The sequence below is a fragment of the Perna viridis genome, chromosome 11 (assembly GCF_037379345.1).
Source record: "Perna viridis isolate PV_CMFRI_1.1 ecotype Kerala chromosome 11, ASM3737934v1, whole genome shotgun sequence".
NCBI lineage: Eukaryota > Metazoa > Mollusca > Bivalvia > Mytilida > Mytilidae > Perna > Perna viridis.
The window spans coordinates 29,687,530-29,714,711 of NC_142455.1; the positions used below are offsets into that span (position 1 = coordinate 29,687,530).

The window sequence follows — 27,182 nt, forward strand, 5'->3', positions numbered from 1 at the left end:
ATTTCATTCAGATTTTGTTACTGACTACCATTGTTTAGGACCTTTAAGTTACGAAGAGGATAGGTGAGATAAGTGAGGTAAGGCCATTTGGTTAGAAATTGAATCTTCTACATATTAAAATATTTACTCATGTAAGCAGAAAAGTATTACGAAGATACATGTACAATTAATATGGTAACCAAAGCACATCTTGTGGCCATTTCTGGGGGTTTTGATCTGATATTGTATAAGGCTTAGTTCGAGGTAGTTCATATGGTTTAAATCCTCTTTTCTCCATGAAAGATTTAATAAAGTTCCCAGACTTCCGATTTTTGTGCCATATCCATTCCATTATAACACCTGCAACGTGCATCTTATCAAAGAAATTGACACCTCCTTGTAAAACTTTGTCTTCGTGTCCTTCCACGTCCATTTTAACCAATACTCTTTGAAAACGATTTATAAAAGGGAGGTCGAGAAAACTGTCTAGAGCCACTGCGTCATGTCGGACCGTTTTTCTATTCCAATAAACCTCTGGAATTTGAATCATCTTTTTATCATGAATATCATCTAACTCTACAAATGTACTTCCGAAATCCTTATTGCTGGCGCTGTATCGTACCGTTCTCTCACCTTTAGTATTCGACATGATATTATCTATCATAATTATTTTATTAGTCATGTTCAAATATTGCACTGAGGCACACAAATGCTCTAAAGTTCCCTTTGAACCGTCGATGGCCAAAGATTCCCGACCTATAAGAGCTGCAGCTACACAATGTTGGCCTATGTTAGTACCTATATCGATAAGGTTCAATCGACTGTCTTTTTTCAGTTCGTGCAATACCCTATTGATAGTTCCAACTTCGAACGCACCCGTTTTAATTATCTGCGAAGAAATAAAGTCGCCTGAGTCATAAGTAAATAGTTTAACTGTTCCAGCATCAGTCCTAAAGTCATGAAGCTGAAAGTCCTTTCTGTTATTATAATCTTTGTAATGTGTACAAAGTTTTTCGCGCATCCATTGATTATCGTGAAAAGTAAGAACAAGTGGAGCATCCATTGAACGATTGGTATTTATGATGTCATTACTACTTTGAATGGTGGAATCTCTATTTTGGAAAACGTATTCCTTTTTGCTAGGTTCGTTTTCTGTAAAAAAAATTATTTTACACTGACTGACTGTTCCATAGAAAATAAAACCTAAACAGGCTATCGTCAATATGATAAATACCAGATGTCCATTAAATCTGAAGACCATGCTCTAAAATAGACATAAATTAAAAACATTCATATTATTAATGCAGTACATACATGCTGAAAAAAAATGTTAATATATATAGATAATATAACGTTAAAAGTATCTGATTAGAATGTGATGCATTTAAACATTAATAATTACTCATGGATTGTAAAATAACATGTGAATTATGAGTAGACAGCGAAGACAAAACCAAAACCAAAACAAAGCCTTCTATCTGCCTACATTTTCAGGACACTATATATTTAGACAAAAAAAGAAACAATTGAAAAAAAAGTTTATAGAAACACAAATTAGTGAAAAAAGCAAATAAAGAAAAACATAACTGCAAAGAAATACTTGAAAATGTATTTAATAAGTTTAAAGGTATGTAACAACGAAAACTCTGCAAAACATTAAACAATAGCGCACGCACGATTTACTACAGTAAGGGCCTGATGGGGGGGGGGGGAGGGTGTCCATGGGCTGGGAGGGTCCACCGTGTACCCCAACTCATCAACTTCATGGTGATTTTTGGGTACCTTTATACAATGTACCTCCCATTACCGAATCAATTTGTCGCCAAAGAATACTCTCGGATTCTTTGTCAGTATAAGCCTTTATATGTACCCCACTGGGTAAAAAGCCAAGATTTTTGTGACTCAATTGTTTGAGCGTCTTAGCCTTCCTAGGATAGCATGTGTAAACTAATTCAACAAATTGAGGAATCATTGTATAGCTCAATGTCTCAGCTTTACAATGATACCAAAACAGTTGCGGTAACACTTGCGGTTTTTGAAAATCTTTTTTTTGAAATATAGTTTTTCGTGGTTTATTTATGTAGAAAAGTAAATTATCTATCGAATGATGCCAAATTTGAGACGTTTTAGTGCAGCAATAACTTGTAAAGTCGAATTTGTGTGACTTTTGACCGAAAAATCGAAAATCCCATTTTTAGCTTTTTTTTTTCATAAATTCTGACTACGAAAATCGCCAAAAAATCATCAAAAGAACCCCTGAAGTATAAATTGTGATAATATTAAACAGAAAATACCAAATAAGCCATTTTTCACTGAAGCATAAATATTCTAGTAGGGGTTCTGAAGTTGAAAAATATGTCAATTTAAGTGATTTTTCGGTGGGGTAGGGGTATATTTTTTTCATTTTACTACAAAACCCTAAGTATTACCGCAATTATGATACTATTGTAAAGTTGAGACATTTGGCTACATGATGATACGTACATATGTCAGTTTGCTACGTTCTGTAGAAAGTAGAAGTTCGTAGAAGCAAATAACTTTAAATATAGATTTTTTTTCAACGAGGTATAAAAAGTAGCCAAAAAATACAAAAATGCCTGAGTTTATTTTTAAAGATTCGTAAATGGGAGGTATAAGGGTACCTGAAAATCATGTTTTGGTTGATGAGTGGGGGTGCACAAAAAAAGTAACAAAAATAAAAATACACATTTTAAAGATGAAATATGGGTTTTATGCAATGACTCACTGGGGGCCTTGAGCGACCCCCCCCCCCCAAGACCCCTCGCCGTAATTTTGCGTACAAATAAAACAGGCCTAGCTACGCCCCTGTTTGTGTTGTAGATTGGTTCAATTAAGGTACAATCACATTATTGGATCATTACTTGTTTACGTGTTGTCTGTTGAATGCTCTCTGCTCTCAGCCGTCGGGGGTGCCATGTTTGCACTTAAAAATAACCTAATTGCACTTTTAAAACTATCGCCACCAACTTTTTTAAGCAAGAAAGACAACTCAATGGAACTCTCTATTTCCGTAATGAAAAATAATCACGTGAATGAAAACGATTCACGAGCAATGCTTTCATTACGAATCATGAAAAATAAATCTGTAGAAAAACGGATCACGATAGCGAAAATGCGCCGATCACGAAGAACGGAAATAACCCATCAGGCCCCTGTACAGTGCCGATCACTTCTAACCTCTCTTTGAATCTGACAGAACAATTCTAAACTAGACCCATGACACATCTTGTCATTTATACCTATTCTGTTTGACGTCATTCTGAAGAGTTTCTACCAAGAACAGTTCCTGACAGGTTATGATACTACTCTTCTAAATTACGTCATTTTTACGTCAATTTTACGATTATTTTGGTTCATTTTCATTTTTACATAAAAATGTTTTTTTTCTTATCGGATTTTCTATTTCTAAATTATGTCACGCATAAAAGATTTAATGGTCTAATCTTGTATTTTGAATAGTTTTCCTTTTTAATTAATCGAACTTCCTGTTTTAAATGACGTAGTAGTATGACAGAGTAGTGTCAGAAACTGTCCAGGGGTATGTCAGTTTAGAACAGCTTATAGTATTTCTTTGTCACGACCCAGGACATCCTCTGTCAAACCATATCAAGATTTGTCCAGATTTCTGTTCTGTCTTCTGTTCTGATAGATTCTAACAGAATTTAAGAGATGCTAAAAGTGATCGCAACTGTAACTGAAACGCGCGAGCCTGCACAAGTTATAAAATCGTAAGCAATTTATGGGCACAATTTGTAATTCAATTTTTTTCATGTGACTCCACAGCTTCCGTAGTACAGTATTATACTACAAACTGAATGGTTTACTGCATCACATGCATGACTTTTGATAAAACTGGTATTCTTCTAAACAAGTTACATCTACTGACCAAGAGCCAACATGCGGACATAGTATGACCATAGGCATGAGGAAGGGGTATGTTGTCTATATAAATCACATGTACCCAATTAAGTTTCTGAAAGTAACCTTAAGTCTATTTTGTTTGAGCAATTAACTGTTCTACATTTTGCACGGAAACATTTTCAATACTCAATTTGCTCAAACGTTATCCGTTTTGAATAGTCTAGCATGTATCTTACTATCCTTACAAGTAAGTTAGAGTTATCTTTCTTCGTTCACATCTGGCAGTTATTATGACTCGTCAAGTTTTTTGTGAAGTCGTACAGACCATTAAACTGTGCCTGCTTGTTTTTTTTTGGGTATTTAATTGGAAGATTTTATTTAAAATTACATTCATGTAATCAATGTACAGAAACTGACACGGCAAGACATATTTTTAATTAATATCTAATTTACTTATTCTTCTTTTGATTTCCCAAGACAAGAAAAGATACAGCCCTCCCAATACCCAAAACAAAAGACGTACTTATGATAGGTTCCTGTTTATCTTTTGGATAATAATATAGTTTAATACAATAATAGATGTGGTGCGATTGCCGATGAAACAGTCATCCACCAAAAGTCAATCAAAGAACAATTAAACGTCTACATGTCACCCTATGGAATTCAATGATGGGTAAAACCCATACCATAAAGAAAGCTGTAAAAGGCCCCAAAATAAATGAAGTGAATCTATTCATAAAAGAAAAAACCCGACCTTATCTATAGAAAAAAAAACGTAAAACAAATAACAATTAACATTAAAAAAACAATGACAACCACTTGACTACAGGTTTCTGGCTTGGGACAGGCACATGAAGTATGTGTCGAGGTTTAATATATAAAGTAAGCATTCACCCTCTAATCTGGGACAGTGGAAGGAAAATACAACAATAAAAAGAACCATAGAAATTCGGATTTAACTCTTGAGATCGATACAGAATACAAACACTTTAACAAATTAAATAGGACAAAAGACAATAAGCTGTACCTACCACGTAAGAGTACTCACTGTTTCTGTCAGGGAGTTCAAAATCCAAAGAAACTATATAATAAGTATACCTGGTTCTATTGTATTTCTTAAATATAGTACTTTTTAAAGTACTAATTAATTCAATTGAGCGTACAGTTGTCTGTATGTTAAGTTTTTGCTACAATTAAAATATAGGACATTAATTGTCAAGATGATTTTAATCAAGATATTAAGAATGCAATTATTATGTTCCTAAAACTTTGCTTAACACTTCTTAATACAGTATTCCACATTTCTGCATGTTTCCTTCCTTCAGAAAACATGTTATTACAGCCATATTTTCCTTATAGCAAATTTTAAAAGTGTAAACATCAAATTTAAAATAAATGTACAGATTTACTTGAACATGTTTTTGTAATAAAATGGCAATATGCTGTAGCCTAGATATCTAGTGCAGTGCAAGCTAACAATAATTTGAATTACAGATTTGAATGACAATTTGGATATTTTATGTTTATTGGTGTTGGTATTTAGTAGGATCATGGCTCAAAATATCTCAATTTATCTAAATTTTAAGAAATTGCAATTTTTCAAGAAAATAAAAGCTATATATGTAACTTACATTCTATAATACATGTACATAGGCATAAAACATGTACACGTAAGAAAAGGACTATATCAATTTCAGACTTCAAATCTAGTTTTTGACAGCTATAGATTTATTCTAAAATATGTTGTATACACGTTCGTTGTATTGTTATATAGGAGTTATAAATCATTTTTTCCAAAGTTTGACTTCCGCTCGGATATGACATACAAATACTAAGGCATTTAACAATGTTTCACCTCTAAATTTAATAAATCATTAAAACTATGAATGAAAACATTCATGTCATAAATATTGACTTTAGCTGAACTTTAACCAACAGTATTTATTGAAAACATAAAATGTCTAAGTGAAACGAAATCTTTGTGCAAATGCCAAGATAAAAAGTAATGGCAGGTAATAGGACGAAATGTACACATGTAATATAGTTGAGTTACTATATCATTTAATTTATTGACAAGAGAGTCATTGTTAGAACAAAAATAAAAACATAGCAAAGATACGATGAAGATAACCCTTACGGAGAAGTTTATTCAAATATTTTTCAAGACAAAAAGGATTCTGTTTAAACTTTCGAGCTTTATTCATTTCATTGCCATAAAAACTAGGGGGAGATGATGAATTGAGCGACATTTTGCATTTTTTTAATTTGAGCGACATGATCTTTTCAGCGACAAAACACATATAAATTGAGCGACTTTTTATTTTTTAAATTCAGCGACATTTACCTGAGAAAAATACTTATTACCTCTTCCGTTAGTCAGTGTCCCCTGCTCACCACGGGGAGGTGGAAGTAGGAACTCATAGGATATGGAATAAATTTACATGACACAAAACCATTATATATGTTTAATAATAAGATAAGCAATGGAACAACAATTTTGTTGTTTTCTTCATTTTTAGTAATCATGATCATATTAAAATACTTTTATTGAACATACCTTACTCTATAAACAGCTTGTCTTATCAGGCCAACATCTTCTGGGACTAAACTAGCGTTCTCTGTTTTCCCAACTTCATGTACTATTAGCTTGTGTGGCCGTTCTGTTATGCTGTCTTCAGCTATTCTTTGCAAGCTTGTCTGATGTTGTGTCTCTGTATCTTTCTTTCTTCTTCCTTTTCATGGTTATGCTCATTACGTCCGTCCAATATCATCAAATCCGTTAAATCTGTCTTGCATTGGGCTTTGCATTTGGCTTTTAGACATCTCCAAAGATGTGTGGCACTATATGATTTGTCAAGCCTATACTTAAATCCATCAACAACTATACCTTCTTTCCCTCGATTCGTTGTGTACTTCTCAATCTCCATTTTAAATGTATTTCACTAATATATTTTTGTCTTTATTTATTGTCGTTTAATCTTTTGAGTGATATTCAGAAGGGAAAAAGTACTGGTCGATTCACTGAAGTTGAACTAATACATTCGAGAAAGGGCTAGTTTTGACCAGTGCGAACTGGTGGACCGTTTATGTGAATTTTATGTACATCTGTATTTAATCAATTAAAAAATATGTCGCTGAATTTATATGCCGTTTTTATATTTTGTATTGATTTGATGTCGCTCAAATGATATACGCAATTACTCAAAAAGCGTCGCTCAAAAGATAGTCGCTGAAAAGACAATGTCGCTCAATTTACACGCACCCAAACTAGGATGTAAAATCCCATTTTTTGATTAAGTTACGACAAGTACAATCAAACGTCAGCATCAAATCTTTAAATTTATGGAAGAATGAAGCAAAACTCTTATTTAGGGTAACGAAAACCTTGACTCAACAATTTACAGGTAATACAGAGATTTCATTCATTAAAATCTAAAACATCCCTACACTGATATATCGTACTAGTTGAGAAATATATACACGGATATGAAAGAGCCAAATGAACGTTCCCGTATATGAAGAGAAAATTAACGAAATTGGAATAGAAAAATTTTCCCTCTTGTCGTTAATTTTAGTTTCGAGTTAACGTTGCGAAATGAAAACATCCTGATCCAGAAAACATTTTTGCCTGATATAGCTCGGAATCGATAATTATTTTGCAGTAAAAATAGCAATTTTTTATGGACTCACATTGTACTCGAACATGAATAAGAATCAAATCAAAATAATAGGGCATTTTTGCTTACATGTACAACTTTAATCGATTACAATAAACAAGAGGCTCCCAGGAGCCTGAATCGCTCACCTGGTTAATTTTTAGCATTTCAAGAGCAATAACTCTGACAAAGAGTTGTCCGACAATCCTGACATCCTGAAGACTTTGGGAGAATTTATCATAAGGACCATTTCGTCAACTGAAAGTTTCATTCTATCTATTATAGTTTTCAAGATATTGGCAGAAAACTGCCAAAAAACATATAATTTTTCTCCTGTCAAGGGCAATAAGTTGTCGCCCGGCAACTTTGATCCTTGGAGACTTTTGTAGGCCTTATAATAAGGATCATTTCAGCAATTGAAAGATGTTAGCTAAACCTAAAAATTTTGGAGATATATGCACAAAACTACTGTCCGACCCCCTATGTTCTATTTGTATTAACGACGACCAAGTTTTTTTTAACAGATCAAAAATCCAACGGTCATTTTGTTTAGGATACATTCAAAATACAAAAATACTAACTTTCACTGAATTCTGTATAGTAGTTTTTGGGAAGAAGTCCAAAAAGGTCTCCCACATGGGTCAACAGATTTTCACCAAAATTTGACCACAGATAGATCTCATGATAAATACTTTTAACCATGTCAGAATTTAGCTAAACCAAACGTTTTTGGAGATACATGTATATGCAAAAATCTGCTGTCAGACCCCTATGTTCTATTTTTAGTAACGGCGGCCATGTTTTTTAACCGATCAAAAATCCAAATTGCCATTTTGTGCAGGATATTCTAAGGAACAATCATTATAAGTTTCATGCAAATCTATACAGTAGTTTCAGAATTGAAGATGTTCGAAGAAATTGTTAACAACGACGACGACGACGACGACGACGGACGCCAAGTGATGGCAAGAGCTAAAAAGAGATATCTAAACTCATACGACGGTTGGTTGTTCTGTCGTGAACTCCTGGTTTTTCCCATCCCAGAACTCCCCATGAAACTTCAACTGGCATTAATTTATTCTTCACAGAAATATATTATTAAATAATTACTTTTAGAGTCCTCTAACAGATGGTGGAATACATGCAATTACAAGAAAACTTCAATAACATGGTTCAATAATAGGATCTGACAAACCATGATTATTTTCCGAGCAAATAAATTCTAGATTGAAAGAACCTTCAGCATTTCTTTAAATACACGTGTACTTATTGTCGGCTTTGGACACTCTTTCCATGCACGTTATCAATGTTTCGACAACATCAACAATATCACACTTTATACAAACCCGGACAAAGCGTACAAAACACTTTTATAAACTAAAAGGGAAGAAAATAGTATGTGTGTATCGACATTTACATACATCAACTATTTGTAAAATATGTTTGTACATATAAGCATGACAGTGCGAGCATTGTCTGTTACAGAATGTGCATACTTTCATCACGTGACTATCATTTCGTTTAACATAATTAAGTATGACAGACATTAGATTGGAATAACAATATAAAAAATTCTCATGTCAAAAACAAAAAAAGACATCGTAAGCAAATACATACTATACATTTACATTTATTTACCTGTTAAAGTCAAAATATGTGAAAACAAGTTAAATGTTCTTTATATTAAAATCACTTGAATATACGAATTAAACTTCCTTATTTCAAACCCCCTTCAAAATCAAAATATGTAGAAGCTCTTATAATAACTGCATAAAATGTAAACCAATACTCACATTTCTAATGATCCGACCAATATGCATACATATGTTTTAATTATCAAGAAGTCCTATATTCATTCCAGATCTAAATTTGACGTCACACAAGTCACATTTTACAACTTTAATGTGTAAGTGAATGATATATATATATAAGACATGATGTCACAGACATTGAGCTACATGTAAGCATGTACATTTTAACATCTAAGTTTAATACTGAGAATAAAAAAAACACAAGTATGGCGTACACTTCAATGGCCAGTGGAGGCCTAAAATATGTATAATATTGTTTGTATTGCAATATAAACGACAAAAAAAGTACAACTTGTCCGTATTAATCATTGACCGTTCGTCTTTTGTATAGAAATAATCAACATGCAAAGAAGAAAGTTTGTCCCACGATGTGCAATAAGTGTTTTTTTTTACTTATTCCTATCTTACTATCTCCCAATTAAGCCCTTTTGCTAGATTTTATCTTATTTTGTGGTGGTATCAGTCAAGTGCACATCGTTTGTAGGCCTCTTTCACATTCACCCTTTTCGTCGAATCTTTGGGGAATCTTGATTTACTGATTTATACTACTTGACATTTAAAAGAATTATATAGATGAAATACTTCCCCGAACATAAAATACCTTAAATGCTTAAACACTTTTATAAAAAAAAAATGTATCATTAAAAAATTCTTTGTGGTAAGAAAAATATAGTTTCTGTTCCATTGGACCCCATTGCAATGTCTCCGATCTTATTTTTGTTTTTCCCAGTTGACCTTGATATAAACGATCTCTTCTGGAACGGAAAAGTAGTTAACCTGTTACTGATGTTTTTTTCTGTTATTTGACTACCAAGGATTGTTTATATTACGAGTTAACATGATTTAAGGCACGGATATAACGCCTTTGCCTACAATGGACGGATATAACGCCTTTGCCTATGATGGACGGATATCACGCCTTTGCCTATGATGGACGTATATAACGCCTTTGCCTATGATGGACGGATATAACGCCTTTTCTGGTGATTCAGCACCATGATGTTGTGGGTAATGCAGATTTGCTACAAGTTTCTCTTTTTCAATATAAGAATAAATGAAAAAGTCTGCTGATTGCTCAATTGTTTCTCTCTGATATCAAATCGCCCCGTGCGGGTCCGGACGTCAAAAGAATAGGCCCGCAACAGTGCTAACATTGTCGTAAAAGGCGATAAAAAGTGCTCAGAGCCTTTTCCAGGGACGAGGGTACTCTACCCACAAAACAACTGGATTGTTTCCCCAAGGTGGTTGAATAGGATTAACCTGGCATGCTGGGGTCGTCAGGTCATAATACGGAAAACCTAAAAGCAAACTATAGGATGTATCGTGTTGACACATTCCTTGCAAGTTAAAGAACCTTGCTGTGGTATTTGCCCGACCCTACCCACCTCTTACAATTTCCATTAGCAATCGAAACTCGTCGATCCTAAAAAATGCGTCCCATCCCAATTTTTATTTCATCCTTATTTCGTGTTCATTTGATCATCCACTTTATGTTCATCGCCCAGATACAGCTGTAATATAGCTGCATGAGCGTTAAACACCAACAATCAATCATCATTATGATATCAAATATAGTAGTTATTGCGGGAGAGTTTCTATAAGTTTCTGTTCAAAACCTTTATTTAAAGTTGGTACAAATAAAAACATTGCAACACAAGCTCATTAGGCCCTCTTTCACTATAAGTAATTGAACGAACTGCAAACGAATAGTCACTATGTCCAACACCTGTCAGACGAAAAGATGATGTTTTGAACAAGCTTAAGACGATTATACAACAAGTAAATCGCATTCAGAATTATTTTTAACGAATGAAAAACGAACACGTAAGCGAATACAGAACGAGTCCCAACATTCCGTATACGTATCGCTAACGAAAACGGCTGGTTAACGAATTTAACGAACGCTTTGGAAAGGCATGACGAACAAAATTATATTCTGTGTTTGAAATATATAAAAAACCAATACATTATACTATAAAAATGAGACAATATAACGGAACGGAATCAGCAAGACCAGTGGCGTAGCTAGAGATAATTAATGTGTGCACCTATTTTACCGGGGTGGTCTTTGGCCGCTTACGGCCCCCAGCGGGTCGAGCAGCGAAGATCCCGGAAGCTCCTGGTATTTATGACACATAGACGATATTTGTAATTGAAAAAATACCCCAAAAAGCATGGAATCATCGCAGTAAAGATCTTTAAAAATAATCACAGGAAGTTGAAATTTTACAATTTTGATGATTCTTATATGTTTGCCAGAGGGAGTATTGTCTTATTGTTTCTATGTTGTTTTGTGTCATTTTCGTGTATCCTTTCATTATCCATGATTTGCTGAGCAAGATAAGTTGTAATTCATTGAATAGCGAAATGTTTAAGTTTGTATATTATAGATTACAATGTAACTACAGGTATCAACTATTAGTATCAAAACATGCAAATGAAATAAAATATCAATCAACCTCTTTACTGGTTTCAGATGAGTTTACAGTTCTAGTCAGTTTAAATTAATAAGAATCAGCTTCTTAGTTTTGCGTGATGCAAAACTGTCAATTATTTTCTCTACATTTATAGGAACTTCCCGGTGAATGTGCATCAACCCTAATGATGGCAGTCGCCCCTGATGCATCGTTGTTCGCAAGAATGTTTTCATCCGACGTAGTACATTAAATGATCTTTCATCTGTTGCTTTTGCTACAGGCATCGTGAGGAGCACAGTGAGCACATTCCACATACATGAATACAACTCCTTAGTGGTCATACTTAAAGTATCAAATAAAGTGGAAGGTTTTTGCTTCGCCAAGCTCCAGCGCAAGATCCAACGATCAAATTCCGTTTTCAAGAAATCAAATCTCCAGGAATATCCGTTTTGCAGGCATTGAAAATTTCAGCAAGTTTGTCTTCTTCTACTTGATGTCTTGTAACTTTGACAGGCAGCAAAAAGTTAGCAAGAAATCTTAGGCTCAGAAACAATAAGTCTGTCTGCGGTCGTCTAAAAGGCAGTTCAGAAATACATACTTAAGAGCCCTTTGCCAATAATCAGATGAATTGTTTACAGGAACATTCGCATGGTGCTGTTGGCGACCAGCCCTTCGTGGAAACGATGACTCATTGTCATGTTTATCAGCAATATCTGTTTCCTCCATAAAGAGAAATTCCCAGACCGCATCATTCTTTCTCTTTCGCTCTAGTTAAGGTATTACTACTCGACACTCATCTATTGCAGATAACAGATCACAACTTGAATCTTGTAGAAAGCCTGCTAAAGGCACCACATCGTGGAGAATGTGTTTACAAACGATCAACCCATTATTAAAATCAAATCCGGGCTTATCATCATGATTGTGCTGAAGGTGTTCCAAGGTATCGACTACTACATTAAAAGCCAGATTAAATACTGTCAACGCATCGGATCGACTAAACAATCTGGTTTCGCAAAGTCTTTTTTTCAGTTTTGTTTTCTCTCCACAGCATCTTCTGCAGCTTCATTTCGGTCCACAATATATTGCATCTTTAGCGGTAGAATATCGTCTCCATGGGTTTTCTTTGAACCATGATGCATTTAAATACCTCAACTCGCCACCAATTAATCTACAAGAAAGATGTTTCTGCATGTTTTAAAGCTGAAATTAGAACTTATCCTTTGTTATATAGTACTAAACAATTGTGCAAAGTTTCAGAAATCCATTCGTTCATCCGTTATAGTTATCATCTGGAAAGCGTCCGGGGGGGGCAAGGACGAGCAGACAGACAGACGGACACTCAACTGATTTTGTTTTCTGGGGGGGCATCACGCAATACTAGTACCTCGATACTACGTGTGGTTGGGTATAAAAATTCAAAAGTTCCGTAAAACACGAAGTTATCAGAGGGTAACAAAACATATAAGGCCGATCATAAAACATTTTTTTATTTGCTGTTTATCGACCGACTTATTTAAAACCCTTCCTACTTAAATGTTATTTTCGTCTTTTCCAAGATAATTTTTTCATTCTATTTTTGGTACATTTCATTTTAAAAATATGCACTTTTTAACTTTTTCAGAAAAAAAAAAAGATTCACCTACCTACCTACTTACATGCAAAATTTTGAGTGGATAAACAACAAACCAACATTTTTAAGGATGGCCTCGGCCATACACAGGAAGCTGCATACAAAAATTTTAAATTAATCCGTTCAGTGGGAGCTAAGATAATTGTGACTGAAATTTCGAATTAACGGAACTGATGACGGACGAACAGGTATTTTCAAATATACCTTATAGAAGTTGAGTGTGGTATAAAATTGAGTATATGAGACACGGGTTTATACAATAAGAACGAAATGGAAATAAGAATTACTAGTATTCAAAGAGAAAACAACTCAACCATTAAGTAAAAACTATCAAAGGCTACCGAAGAGTCATCTAGCAGGGAACGGTGAGGAATGCCCCAACCCCGGATGCTGCCAGCCTGTGATTTACATAATATCTAAAATAGCATTGTAATTGAAATATTTATATTACAAATTCAATATAGACTGGCTTTATAAATATTACATTTCCTAACAAGTATCAAAGTCATAGCATTTTGTTGACCTTAAAGTGAACCCTCACCATTAAATTAAACGCAAACAGAAATTATAAGTCAAGGCGAACTTAATCTTGCCGATTCTTTAACGTTATATCGTCTCATTTTCTCAAATAATGTATTGCTTTTTTATATTTCAAACACAGAATATAATTCTATTCGTCATGCCTTCGCAATGCGTTCGTTAGCTTCGTTTACGTCAAATCGCCCGGGTGTACATATTAAAAAGACCTATAAAATGCAACAAACATACGTACAAAATAAGTATCTGCAATGTCTGCGATACATTAGTCTCCCTATTGGTACTGATATCTTGTGAGGGTTACACCTTTCTGGGTCTAAATCGTTGTCGTTGCGGCATGTTTTTCTCTGTTATTGTTCCCGAAAGTTGTGTTCAAAATGAAGAAGATTGATGATTATTTTAAACGGAGTCTCACTTCACTGAACAGTTATTGTTTCCAACCATAATCCTTTCTCTCCGGGCCGTCAACCACCGTTCCTTACCCCTTCTATCGACGTCTCGACCATTCAAACCACCGAGTGTCATAAGTATGACCACTTAATTATCCTATCGATATAAACTTGTTATTGTATGGGTCAGATATTCTAACAGTTGACGAAAATATTTATGTATTTAAACTTGTTCAGAAGTACATTGTTCAGCGCAAACGCTTCTGTTGAACTGCATTTCAATACTCCTTTCATTCTTCCCAACATGATTACATACATAATTATTATTTTTTTTAAGTTTAATTTCTTTTCATTATCAATATCTATTCCCGACTTGCGGACCAACATTTTGTCAACATTTATCTCCCTTTGGAGCAGATGTCTATTCGGAACACGTAAGGTTTTCCATCCGATATCGACGATACTTTAGAAAATCTCGAAAGTCAAAATAGAATTTGTCGTTCTACTGACCCAGACATACATTTTCTTTACCCGGGATACGAATGAAAATCATCCTTATGTAACCTACCAAGAAAATGAAACACCCTGTAAATTTTAGAAACACCGTTGTGTTTATCTGCTGGGGATTCCATTTTCATTCGAGTTACCTCTTTTTTCTGTACCCGAATCCGAACATCGATTAGAGAGACTTCGAAATTATACCTGCTCTTACGGGAGGTAACTGCAAAAACAGGATAAAATATGGCTGCATCCCGAGCTCCGCAAGTAGGGAATATTGCATTACATAGTAGTACATGTACATGATGTTTCTTATTTCCTAAGCATGCTGTTGTATGTTTAAATGTATAAATTGACAGTATTGATAAGGAGACGGATTACTAAAAGCTTAGTGCCTGTTTCCGAATCCTGTTTGTCAAACTTTGATCTATTTTGTATAGATGTTTGATATTAATCAACAAACTTTAGTTTCAACTAAACCACCGAATCCCGACTATTAACCCAAGTCCTTCGGGATCCTGTTCCGGGGGTCACCCTCCCATTACAGAAGTTTATGTCACATTTTTCTCTTTGTTCGGATCCTTCAGATAAATTGGAAAATGGTGTCACTGTGTATTTGACTTTATCACTTGAAAATTAACTCCATGAATAATATATTATATACATTTATACACACGTAGCCCAAACTCTAGTCTACTCAATTTAAGTCAGTATGAACTTCCATTGAGTCTCATTAGTATTGAGACTGCAATATCATCTCAAATAAACGCAATGTTTACATCACATTTTACTTATGTATGCCCTGATCAGACACGATTGTGGAAGGGACATATAAATTTACTCTGGTCCGTCCATCTCCATGATCTTGGTTAAAGGTTTGCGTAAAGGTCCTTATCTCAGCATAGCATTGATACTTCACATGTGGATTTGTCTAGGTATTCAATATTCAATATAGAATAAGTTCAGGGTATCTCGTAGCTCATAGACACAATAACTAGTTTTATTTCATGCTTATTTACCATCGGGTTAAGATCTATGGCTACCTAAAATCACTATTTCGCAGGAACTAGATAATAATTAACATGATTGAATTTACTATGAATAACTCTGATACGATGTTTTGTGTACAGTGCTCGGTATAAATTTGATTTCTTTAGTTTAAAACGATCGCCTCCGGTTTCGCATGATAAAAACTGAAAAAAAATTAGAATGACACGGTTTTATTTTTTACGTTGAGATTAATGCCTCATGATATGCGTATTTTAGTTCAAAGTCATCAAGAAGTCAGTGACCTGACAAATCATTACTTTCCAAGGTCATATGGTAACTAAACAACATGTAAAGGTTTGTACAACTTTTTTGTGCTATCCTTCCCTATTGATTTATACTTCTCCACAAATGCACATATTCCATACGCTCATGCAGTTACGACAAAATGGAAGTAAACCTTAACAGGACTCGACTCGATACAAATCCGCTACCGCAGCTTTTAGGTATATTCCTCATTTCAAAACTTATCAATCGAATAGCGATTTCATTTGAAGGCACTTTTTTAATCCTACCTACCGGACTTGAATGATAGAGATTTTTTGAAAAGAAACGATGTTCATATCTTAAGGACTAATTCTGACAGATCGGAAGGTTGTGCGAGTGCTTGTTTAATTGGATTCCTTTCGCATTCTATGCATCCAGATTCTACAGAACGTTCAAAAAGTTTATTATCTCATTTCAATGAATCTATCTTAATGCATGAATAAGGTGTGGTAAATCGCTGGCTACCCGTCTTCCTATCCATAGGGGCGGATCCAGGATTTCAGGTTAGGAGGGTGGCAAATAGGTTTAAATGTCGAGCGAATTTTTGGAGGTGAAAAATAGTGAAAAATCAAGATTTCATGCAAAAACATTTTTTTCTCGTAATATTGGAGGGGGCGCGCCGGGTGCGACCTCGCTTAATTGAATCTGTGGCTGAAAAACGAAATTAAAAACTGTAAGATTGTACAAAGGAACGAGGCTTCCTTTTGCTTTCAATTGTTTTGTGAATTTTTCGTTTCAGATAAAGTAATGTATAAGCATGGAATGAAAAGAATCATCAATAACTTTTCTATACTATAGTTCCAATCAGTCTCTATTCCTTTATGATCTTTACTACATCTAAAAAATGTTTACCGGTGTACTTACATTTTTCGTATATATCCATAGAGTTCGGTTTTTCATGCGTGTCTAGAATTGTGTAAAGATGAAAAGAATATCATTTGTAAGGTAAGGTAAATGTTTTTAGTGTAAGTGTTGGTAAGAATCAGGCAAAATGGGAAAATCAGAAACATGCATATCAAAATCCCACTGATCTGAAAATGTAATATAACTCCAGGAAGCTTTTACTGTCTGAAAAGACCATTATTTGATCTCTGCCCTTGAAATGTCAATTTTCAGTACATTTCAATGAAATTATAACTAAATGCACCAACATTATAAGGAAAATGTTTTTTTTTTATTCTGATGGTGCATACAGTCAAAAAACACTATATAAATAATGGGTTTTTTCATACCATGTTTCACCCTCTGCCTGATCAGTCGAATTTTCATCTAGATTCTACAGAAGCACAAAGAGGACAAAAACATATATCGTTAACTGTGAAATTTTTATATGCATCTTGTTTTGCAGTTCTTATCGCGAAAACAAAATCTTATTTCGGCTTCATCCTTTTCAGAGATAGTCATAATAATCTTATTCTCTGCATCTAGATCCTACGGAATCCCATAAAGGACAAAAACATAAACTATGTCGTCACCTCGATGTATTATTTCCTCTATATTTACGGAATATCCATTTAAATGTACTAGAGTTGACTGCGAAATTTTCGTATGCATTTGTCTTGCAGTTCTTATCGTGAAAACAAAACTATCTTGAACACTTCTTTCGATTTCGTACTACTTCTTTTTAGAGATAGTCATAATAATAACATTCTTCTAGTTTTATCGTTTTATTTTACTACTAGGGTCATTTTTCATGCTATTAAGGCAAGGACACTACATCAAAATGAATACTAACATTTATTACTCTGGTCAGTTATGTTAATGCCGCATCGATGCACCAAGTCAATGCAGTAGAACATTTTCAGTACGTCTCAAAACTTTTTTTTTATTATTTTATAATCAGTGCTAACATATGCAAAGAAGGAGAAGTTACGGTACATACATTTTATAAACTGAAACATAGCTAGCCATTTAAAGTAATTAAATTTTCCCGATCTCAACCAATAGCAGCGTGACGTGGTACTAAACATTGTAAGGATGTGTGTGTCTCGTCACATGACCCCCGAGTTCTCAAGTACTGGTCATCAACCCCTGGCCATTAAAAAGAATAAGAAATGGTTGTTCTGTGAGGTGTGAAAATACATCTTTGTCAATGAAAACATCTAATGCGTAATTACAACAAGAGTCTCCCAGGAGCTGGAATCGCTCACCTGGGTGTATTTTGCCTTTCATGGGCAATAAATTAAACAAGAAGTTGTCCAAACATTTTGACTCTGGAAAACTTTGATAGGACTTATCATAAGGATCATTTCAGTAAATGAAAGTCTAAATCTATCATAGTTTTCAAGACATTGGCAAACCTGTCATTTTCACCTGTCAAGGGCAATAACTTTTATAAGAAGGCGTCTAACAAATTTTATGCCGGAAGACTTTTGTAGTCCTAAAAATAAGGATCATTTCAGCCGTTTTCGTTGTGTTTCTATGACACACAGTCCATGATAGACAGATGCACACAACCGTGTCTGTCATTGGTAAAACAACCAATCGCAGGCGCAAAGTAAAAGTAGTTCAATAAAGTTCAGGGGGTCAATGAATAAATAAATCGAACTCTTTGTACGTAGGTCCACATATTTGTATGGCAAAGTATGCTGATAATTATATTAAAACTATACAAAAAAGTAGGAATTAATGAAGGCATGCTTTTTTTTAAATATATTTTTCGGCATACGAAGTAATAACCTTGACCACTTGTTTACACTCAATAACCTGGGTAGCAGATATTTTCAAGTGTGCACCTCGGGCATTGAGACCGAATAGATATAATATCCCTTCCTTATAATTTAATTTTGATATCAAAATTCAGAGGCGTAGTATAGAGTACTAATGGTGTAAAACATCTCCATATCTACAGTAACTGATTTGAACGTTTGTAACGAATTTATCCCCGATTGTTATTTGAACTGCATCACTGGATAAGCTCAGAGATTTTTCAATAAAATGTTAGAAAAGTTAGAATTTTAACAGAGTTATCTAGCCTTAAAATGTTCAGTGCTATTCAGTGAAATTATACCTCAATTTTCCAAAATGATAAGTAAAACCTAGTCTCAATTCATTGATTCTGATGGTGTAAATAGTCAAATAAAATTTACAAATCGTGTTTTCTTTCATACCATGTTTCATCCGCTGCCTGATTCTTACAGGGACAGACACATAACACTTTAAGTTTTCAGACGGATAATTTATTTCTTAAAGGTAATTTATTAAAGTCTCACCTATGAAAACGGTTATTCAAGACATAAAATTTATATCAAAAAACCAACTCTCGTATATTATGATGAGGGTGTGAGTAAATTTAAGTGTCACCGACTATTTGTTATCATCTTTATGCTTATTCTCATTTTAATGTGAGTTTGAAATCAAGGATTTTCTTCCAATTTTTTAAGATGTATATACTGAACTACAATTTTCATTTATAATACACTTTACAATTCATAATCACATCACAGTGATAACGTATGGCGAGATGTATCGACAACAACAAGCCGGAGATCATTAACCACACCACAGTGATAACGTATGGCGAGATGTATCGACAACAACAAGCCGGAGATCATTATAACCACACCATAGTGATAACGTATGGCGAGATGTATCGACAACAACAAGCCGGAGATCATTATAACCACACCATAGTGATAACGTATGGCGAGATGTATCGACAACAACAAGCCGGAGATCATTAACCACACCACAGTGATAACGTATGGCGAGATGTATCGACAACAACAAGCCGGAGATCATTGTAATCACATCACAGTGATAACGTATGGCGAGATGTATCGACGACCACAAGCCGGATATTATTATCACCACACCACAGTGATAACGTATAGAGGGATGTATCGACGACAAGAAGCCGGAGAACATTTTAGAATTGAAGATGTCTAGAAGACGTTAAACCAGTGAAATGACTTATAGATGAATAAGATATAACATTACATTTACCTACAAATAAACTCAATTGCGAGAATGAATCAGCTGTATAAAGAATCACTGTAGTGTAAAAAAAAAAGGTAACTTAGTGCTGTCTATTTTAGTTGGTGTACAGAAGATCATCTAATGACTTCTATTTCAAGTGAAAATAAATTACGACAAACCTATACTAGTACCCTTGAAATAATCTAGCTGCTGTTCAATTATAATCATTTATGTAGGGCTTGGGCATCGAATACACCATCTCTTCAATTATTAATATATGATTTAGTTTACTTAAATTTCACTATCTGATATACATACAGTACACATAGATTATAATACAATAATATATATATTAATGCTATTCTTAAAAGAATTATGAGACGATTAAAAACTGGAATAGAACTCATTAAAGATTTTCCTTTCAAAAAAATAAGAAAAAGCAGTGTCGATACCACAAAAGTCAATGAAGAAATAAGTCACGGAAACTCCATTTTACCATTGTTTTACCACGGCCTGGCCATTTAAGTCCTTTATTACTAGCGAGGGGTTAAATAACGACATAAATGGCCAGCCCGCGGTAAAACAAAGATAAAATGAAGCTTCCATGATTTCCATTATTTCGATTCTAATAGGACTAGTTTCTTCATATTTTTGAAAAGACGCAACCTATGTGTTGTACGAAATGTTTGTATTTTTTACCATGGCTGTGGTCTAAAGAGCTTTGAAGCGCGTCATATTAGAATCTACAATACACCACTGGTTATATAATAGTCCATTGTAAACGTTGAAATCTATCTAAAATAAACTCATCATTCCTCATTACCAATATCTTGTAAGGCTATAATTATAAATAGAAAACAGAAATGTTTTATTCATGAATTGTCTAGTACCACATTACTTGAAGTGTACCAGATTTTTAAATAGGAATAAAACATGAATATAGCAGATCTCAAAATATGATAATTAACATGTTCAAACCTGATAACCTCTGATATACAAGACGGTGTTTCTGCATGTGTGTTTGATACATTCATTCTGAAATGATTTTCATTCTATTAATCATGTTGAACTCCCGGGTTTGGATTCGGGAGGGTGGGATTGCTCTTATTCATTTTCCTCGAATAATTTCGATTTCATTTCACACGTTTATAACGTCTTCAAAAAATCTTCAATTATACATGGGAAAACTGGTAAGATATAGCACGTTTAAAGCGAATATACATAATTATATTTGATTATCTAAATTCACACCCAACAATGTCACCTAATAACTACCATCTTCTCCGTTTCTGCTGGGTTTATATAATAAAAGCGTTTAAAATTTGGGAAATTTGTCATATTAGCCATTTTTAATATTTCTACTATAGAAACACCTTGTTGCTTGGCTTTACTAGTTAATGAGCCCGTGTAGAATGGATTTGTATCAATACCTGCATTTTTCCCGATATATTTGATCCAATTTGCTATGAAATTAGCAAATGCCCTTTTAGGGAGAGAAGGGTTTTCAAGTAAAATACCAAAAAAAAAAAAAAAAATCTTAACCATGTAGGTTTGACGGACTGGTTGGCCATCGATATGGGATGAAATAGATGAAAGAGTCGACCTATGCACATTGACTATTCTACACTGAAAACCTTTGTGAAACATTCAGCCGAGGCCAAAAATTCAAGGATAGCAGTTAGGAATGCCGATAATGCATCAATATACCTCCCCACACACGCGCTGACCCACTTACGAACTTACGAACTTCGTTTGTAAACAAATCGTCCCGTAGAAACCAACATGGCGGATATTAGTATGGGATTTTACCGTAAGGAATAACGCATGGTTTAAGCTAATAAGTGACTCGTTGGTACTAACACGTCATGCATATATGCGAACTATCTTCAGAGACAACTCTAGCGGTAAGTCCCGACGGTTTAAAAAGTAGAGCTTCAATGCGAAAATGTGTTGTATGTGACGTCGAGTATAGTGTCGATAATATAAATGAATGCATCTACATGTAAACATTTTCTGGTAGTGTGCACAGAGGGCTGAATCAGAAAATGAATTACAATTAGTATTATCATGTCTATACTCAAACGACGAAGAATAATGTTTTTCAGTGAAAGGAAATATAAGATGAGAACGCCCATAAATTGTACGGAATAGAAGTAAAAACTATAGATTGTTAATCTTATTTAGGATTTTCGTAGCTTTTGCGCTGGGAAAATATAATTGATCAAGCAAACACAACTACGTATGCATTAAGGAGGTAGACCTAGGGTAAGGGACATAACTCATGAAGTCAGTGATATGTTTGTATCATATTCAATTTCACCAAAGGCTATCAAGCTTTCATTTGACACAGAATGAAATCAGTCAAAGTCAAATGCTTACATGACATTGATGTTAAATGCTGAATACAAACGTTCCAATGATTTGTAAGGGTTGTGTCCCTTACCCAAGTTTTACCTCCTTAAACCATAAGTTGCACAATATTGATATACAATTGAAACTTTTCGATGTTTTGATAGCATTAATTAATTATGTAAGTATTAACTTCAGTTTAGTTACTCGAATGAAGTCTTGGGATTTGAAAACAAAGAGGTGGTAGAAAAACTGCACTTGCAGTTTTGATGATCAATAATAATTCCAATTAAAATTTTTAATAATCATGGTTCCTCGGGGCATTTACATTCAACATTTATATCAGATGACATTACACCGAACTATATGGTTTATATAGAGAACTTGGATGTTTTCCAATGAAAATTGTTATCAAGCTAAGAATGTGTACTTTTGGAATAGCCTGGTTGAACATGAGAAATCTTGCTTAATTTTTATACTTAATATGCTTAAACTTGGACAGAGTAATCAAGAAAAAATTCAATTGGCTGTCATATGTAAAACCTATCTTTTCTGAATCTGGTCCCGTATTTTTACGACAAATCTTTACGATACGACATGTCTTTAGTGAATACGGGGCCAGATTTAAACTTTATAATTGATTGGCGTTCTTCATGTCCTCTAAAAGATGGAGATTTACAAAACAAGAAAAAAAAATACGAATAGAATACAATAGTCTCGTGACAAAAAAAAAAAGAAAAAAAGAAAAAAGAAAATAAATAGTATTACACTGACACATATATACACTAACTGATGTAATACTTTTTATACCACGTAAATAATACTGTATTAGAAAAGCAGATAATACAAAATTGTAGGTAATGTAGCATATGTAGGGTATGATACACTTACATGTTATTGAATGTTAAATACTAGTATTGAATCTTAACTCAAAATAACTTTCCTGAAGTTAGTGTATAATTTATGTATGGAACCTGCGACGCATAACATTAGCTGGTACCATATATTAGAGTCCAGTTCAATAGCATGCCACCAATTAATGTTATAAGAAAGACAAAGCGTGCGAATTATCAAAATCAACGAAACTAGGTAAATTTTGATAATTTCGAAAGAAACCCTTGCTTTGTCCTTGTTTGCAGTGCTGCTTTAATTATTGAAAAAGTAACAAAATTGAACTGAAGAGCTCACGATCATTAACTTCCTCCATTCACGATCAAGCTGTACTACTTGAATTAGATAACTATATAATCGATCAGTTCACGTTCATTCCTCTCGCTTGACAGTTTGGGCCTTCGATTCAACTATTCAACTCGGGATTTCACGTGATAGAAGAAATTTTCAATGGACAGATAAATGTCAGTGAGAGTTTGTTGGATACAAGAACGCAATTATTCATAATGAATATCCGTATTGGGGGTCCTCACTTCAACTAAAATCTAAAAATAGATCCGGGTGAAATTTCTCTAATCTAACGCTAAAATACACCCATATAGCTTTTAAATTTTGAAATAAAAACCACCATGTCATGCGGCCTTTCCGCCCGTAAATTAAGGATCAAAAAGGGGGATACTTTTTCAAACATCAATTTTTCAGTAGCCGCTCAAGCCTTAAGTGTTCCATAAAATACACATATATGGTCTGCTAGCTTTCACATTCGATACTTTTGGTTCTTTACTGTTCGTACATAAGCCCCGTGCGGGTTAGGGTGTCAAAAGAATAGGTACACAACAGCGCAAAGCTGGTCGTAAAAGGCGACTATGTAGTGCTAAGAATCCTGGCGCTGTGAGCTAGGGCGTTCTGCCCTTAGATAAACTGGGTTATATGCCCAAGGTGGTTGAATGAGGTATCCCTTGCATATTACATGCTGGGGTCGTCAGGCTATAATACCGGAAATCTGACCGCAAACCATAGTGCTGCAATGTGTTGGGAAAGATGCCACGTTCCTCGCACGTTAAAGAACCCTTCTGTGGTATTCTCCCGGAGTAGGAACCATTTGTCTCCGCCACAGACGACTAAATTGCCCGACCCTACCCACCTCTCCCTATTTCCAATGCCAATCAAAGTTTGTCGACCCCATTATCTTTGTGTCCCGTCCTATTTTTCATTTTATCATCATTTCATGTTGTTTTTATCATCCATTTATATTCATCGCCTGAACATAGCTGAAATATTGCTGCTCGGGCGTTAAACCCCAACAATCAATCATCTAAACAGTATAATTATTTAGACAGGGTTTTATATAACCCCATGTTATTTTAGGAGATAGCGTTTTCGATTGGTTTTCTGCCATTTTGAGATTCTCGATACTCAAAACTCATTAAAATGAAGCATTCTACTTTGTATCTTTTTTCTTGAAATTTGTAAGCACGTCCAAAATACACTTGTAAAACCTATCATTTCTATGTAACTGCATTTACGTATTTATGCACAACAGACAGTGGTAGGAGGACTGCCTCATATCTTCACCTCCTATTTAGAGATCGACGAAGAAGGAAGATTTATAGCAAGTGCGATGGCTTTTCATTAAACAATTGTCAATTTTCTAGCTTTATTTGTAGGTGGTAATTTTCTACCAGTCCCTGCGTATTGCGTTTTTTTTTAATTACAGCTTGAAACTTCCCAGATGTTTTGAACTTCGTTTACAAAAAGAAAATGTTGCAGCAAAACTAAAGTCATTACTCAGAGACGCTCATATTACCGATTCACCTAGCTCATACTCTCAGGTTTTAGTAGAGTTTTGGTTATTCATGTAGTATGTAGTTTCTTTATACTTTCTTTTCTTTCTTCCTTTACCCCGTGCAGGTCCGGGTGTCAAAAGAATAGGCACACAGCAGCGCTAAGCTTGTCGTAAAAGGCGATTAAATAGTGCTCAGAACCCTGGACGGGGACTAGGCAGCTCTGCACTCAAAGCAACGAGGTTGTGTGCCCCAGAAGGTGGAATGGAATACCCCTGATATGTTTTATGTTGGGATCGTCAAGCCATTATACGGAAAACCTGACCGGAAACCATAGTGGTGCAACGTGTTGGGAAAGATGCTACGATCCTCGCATGTTAAAGAACCATAGAGCTCCGCCACAGGAGGCTAAATTGTCCAAACCTACCCACCTCTCCCAATTTCCAGTGGCAATCAAAATTTGTCTACCTCATTATCCTTGTGTCCCATCCAATGTTTCATTTCATTTTCATTTTGTCACCTAATTCATATTCAACGCCTGAACATAGCTGAAATATTGCTGCTCGGGCGTTAAACCCCAACAATCAATCAATCAATCGCTCTTTCTTTTGTTTTGTTTTTTTTTCTTGGGGGGAGGGGGAGGGGGGAGGGTATTTATAGTGTTTTGATTGTTTTCTTGATTGTTTTCTTGATGTAGTCTTTGTCGTCGGATTATAAATACCCCGGTCCCCCTTCACATCGTTTTACTCCTTTCACTTCTGTACTTAAACATTGGACTTGGGTTCGTACAGGAATTTTTGTGTTGCGCTTTATTGAGAGTTGTTATGATACTTGCACTTTAAGTTAGTCATTCAGAAAAAAATGATTATCTAAAATCCTCTCTTGCGCAGAGGTATATTCGCTATTTCAAATAATTGACACCTCTACTACACTCGGTTCGTTTTAATTAGTACAAGGCAATGAAAACAGTTGTATTGTATATAATTATAATAGTGATCGTGCCTTGAAAACATTTTCATTTGATCATATTTCACAACAAAGAAGAAATGTGAACAGTCGAGCGGACGGATTGACGGACGGACGGGCTAGCAGACAGATAGACAGACACACAGAGTGCTTCATATATAACCTTAAATTATCTTTTGTGGAAGGGTTACAACACAGTAAGTGGTAATACATAGTGGTGAATCAAAAAACCGTTACAATATTGATATGAGTACATGCATCAGACTTACTGAACTCCTTTTTAGAATATTAAAAATTCAAACAAAACAGAACAATACAATACAATACAAAAAAAAAAACCACAAAAAAACATACAAAACAAAGACAATCTATAATATGTAACAGAAACCCAGGATGCACATGCAAAAAAATCGACATTCAGTACCAGACGGGGATCAATCCGAAAATCTTGCACAAAGCAGTACTTAACGGAAATGTAGTATTTCGGTTTTCGAGAGGAAGCCATAACTACATTGTACACATGCATATGTTCTTTGTTTGTATATACAATTACTTATTATTTCTTCATTTAGTTTCAAAACAACAATTTAGTTAATTTAATACCGCAGCTCGCGATGCCGACATCGGAACGGCGGGATGAAATCGGCACCAAGTGAAATTATTTTGATTCTAATACAAAGCCGTATCCAGGGGGTGCGACGGGTGTGATGGAACCCCTTTTAGAAAAAAATCTTTCATTGACATATTAGCCTGTAATTGAATAGAAATCATACTAGATAACCAAGTAAAATTGCATGTAAGTGATCAGTTCGCACCCCAAACCTCCATTAAGAAAACCTGGCTACAGCACTGTAATAGAACTAGTTCCTTCATATTTTCGAATAGACGCAGCCTATGTGAAATATAGGTCTTATGTCAATAATTTTGTTTTACCATGACTGTAGTCTTTGAAGCACGTCGTATTAGAATCGTTGAAGGTACATGTGCATCAGGCGCGAGCAGTTCTTAATCAGCAGAGAACGTTGACCATTAATATCTATTTGAAATAAAATTATCTTTAAAATATTTGAATTATATACATTGTATATGAATGTGTTTGAACTACATATGCATTTCAGTTTTCAGGAACCCTACATCTGAAAAAATAGGATTTTCACC

At 34.6% G+C, this 27,182-nt stretch overlaps 1 protein-coding gene across 7 annotated transcripts; it reads right to left on the reverse strand.

Moving 5' to 3' along the window:
* Window positions 1-105: 105 nt before the first annotated feature.
* LOC148603656 (uncharacterized) lies at window positions 106-27,182 on the reverse strand. 7 transcript variants are annotated; one of them, XM_088553223.1, is made up of 2 exons: window positions 26,958-27,182; window positions 106-1,243 (listed from the first exon to the last, which is right to left on the reverse strand). In XM_088553223.1, the coding sequence occupies exons 1-2, from the start codon at window positions 26,958-26,960 to the stop codon at window positions 167-169; spliced, it is 1,080 nt and encodes a 359-aa protein (XP_088409349.1). In that variant the 5' UTR covers window positions 26,961-27,182; the 3' UTR covers window positions 106-166. The 7 variants fall into 7 exon arrangements, with proteins under 7 accessions (XP_088409349.1, XP_088409354.1, XP_088409347.1 ...); XM_088553228.1 differs by lacking the exon at window positions 26,958-27,182 and adding an exon at window positions 16,981-17,020 and having other exon boundaries at window positions 106-1,131; XM_088553221.1 differs by lacking the exon at window positions 26,958-27,182 and adding an exon at window positions 16,981-17,019.

What these genes read in the sequence shown, in the direction of transcription:
- LOC148603656 (XM_088553221.1), bottom strand. Translation starts at nt 17,016, where the DNA reads ATGAAAAACCGAACTCTATGGATATATACGAAAAAT. An exon ending in TATGGATATATACGAAAAAT is followed by an intron (nt 1,244 to 16,980) that starts GTAAGTACACCG and finishes TGTCTATTTTAG; the next exon opens with AGCATGGTCTTCAGATTTAA.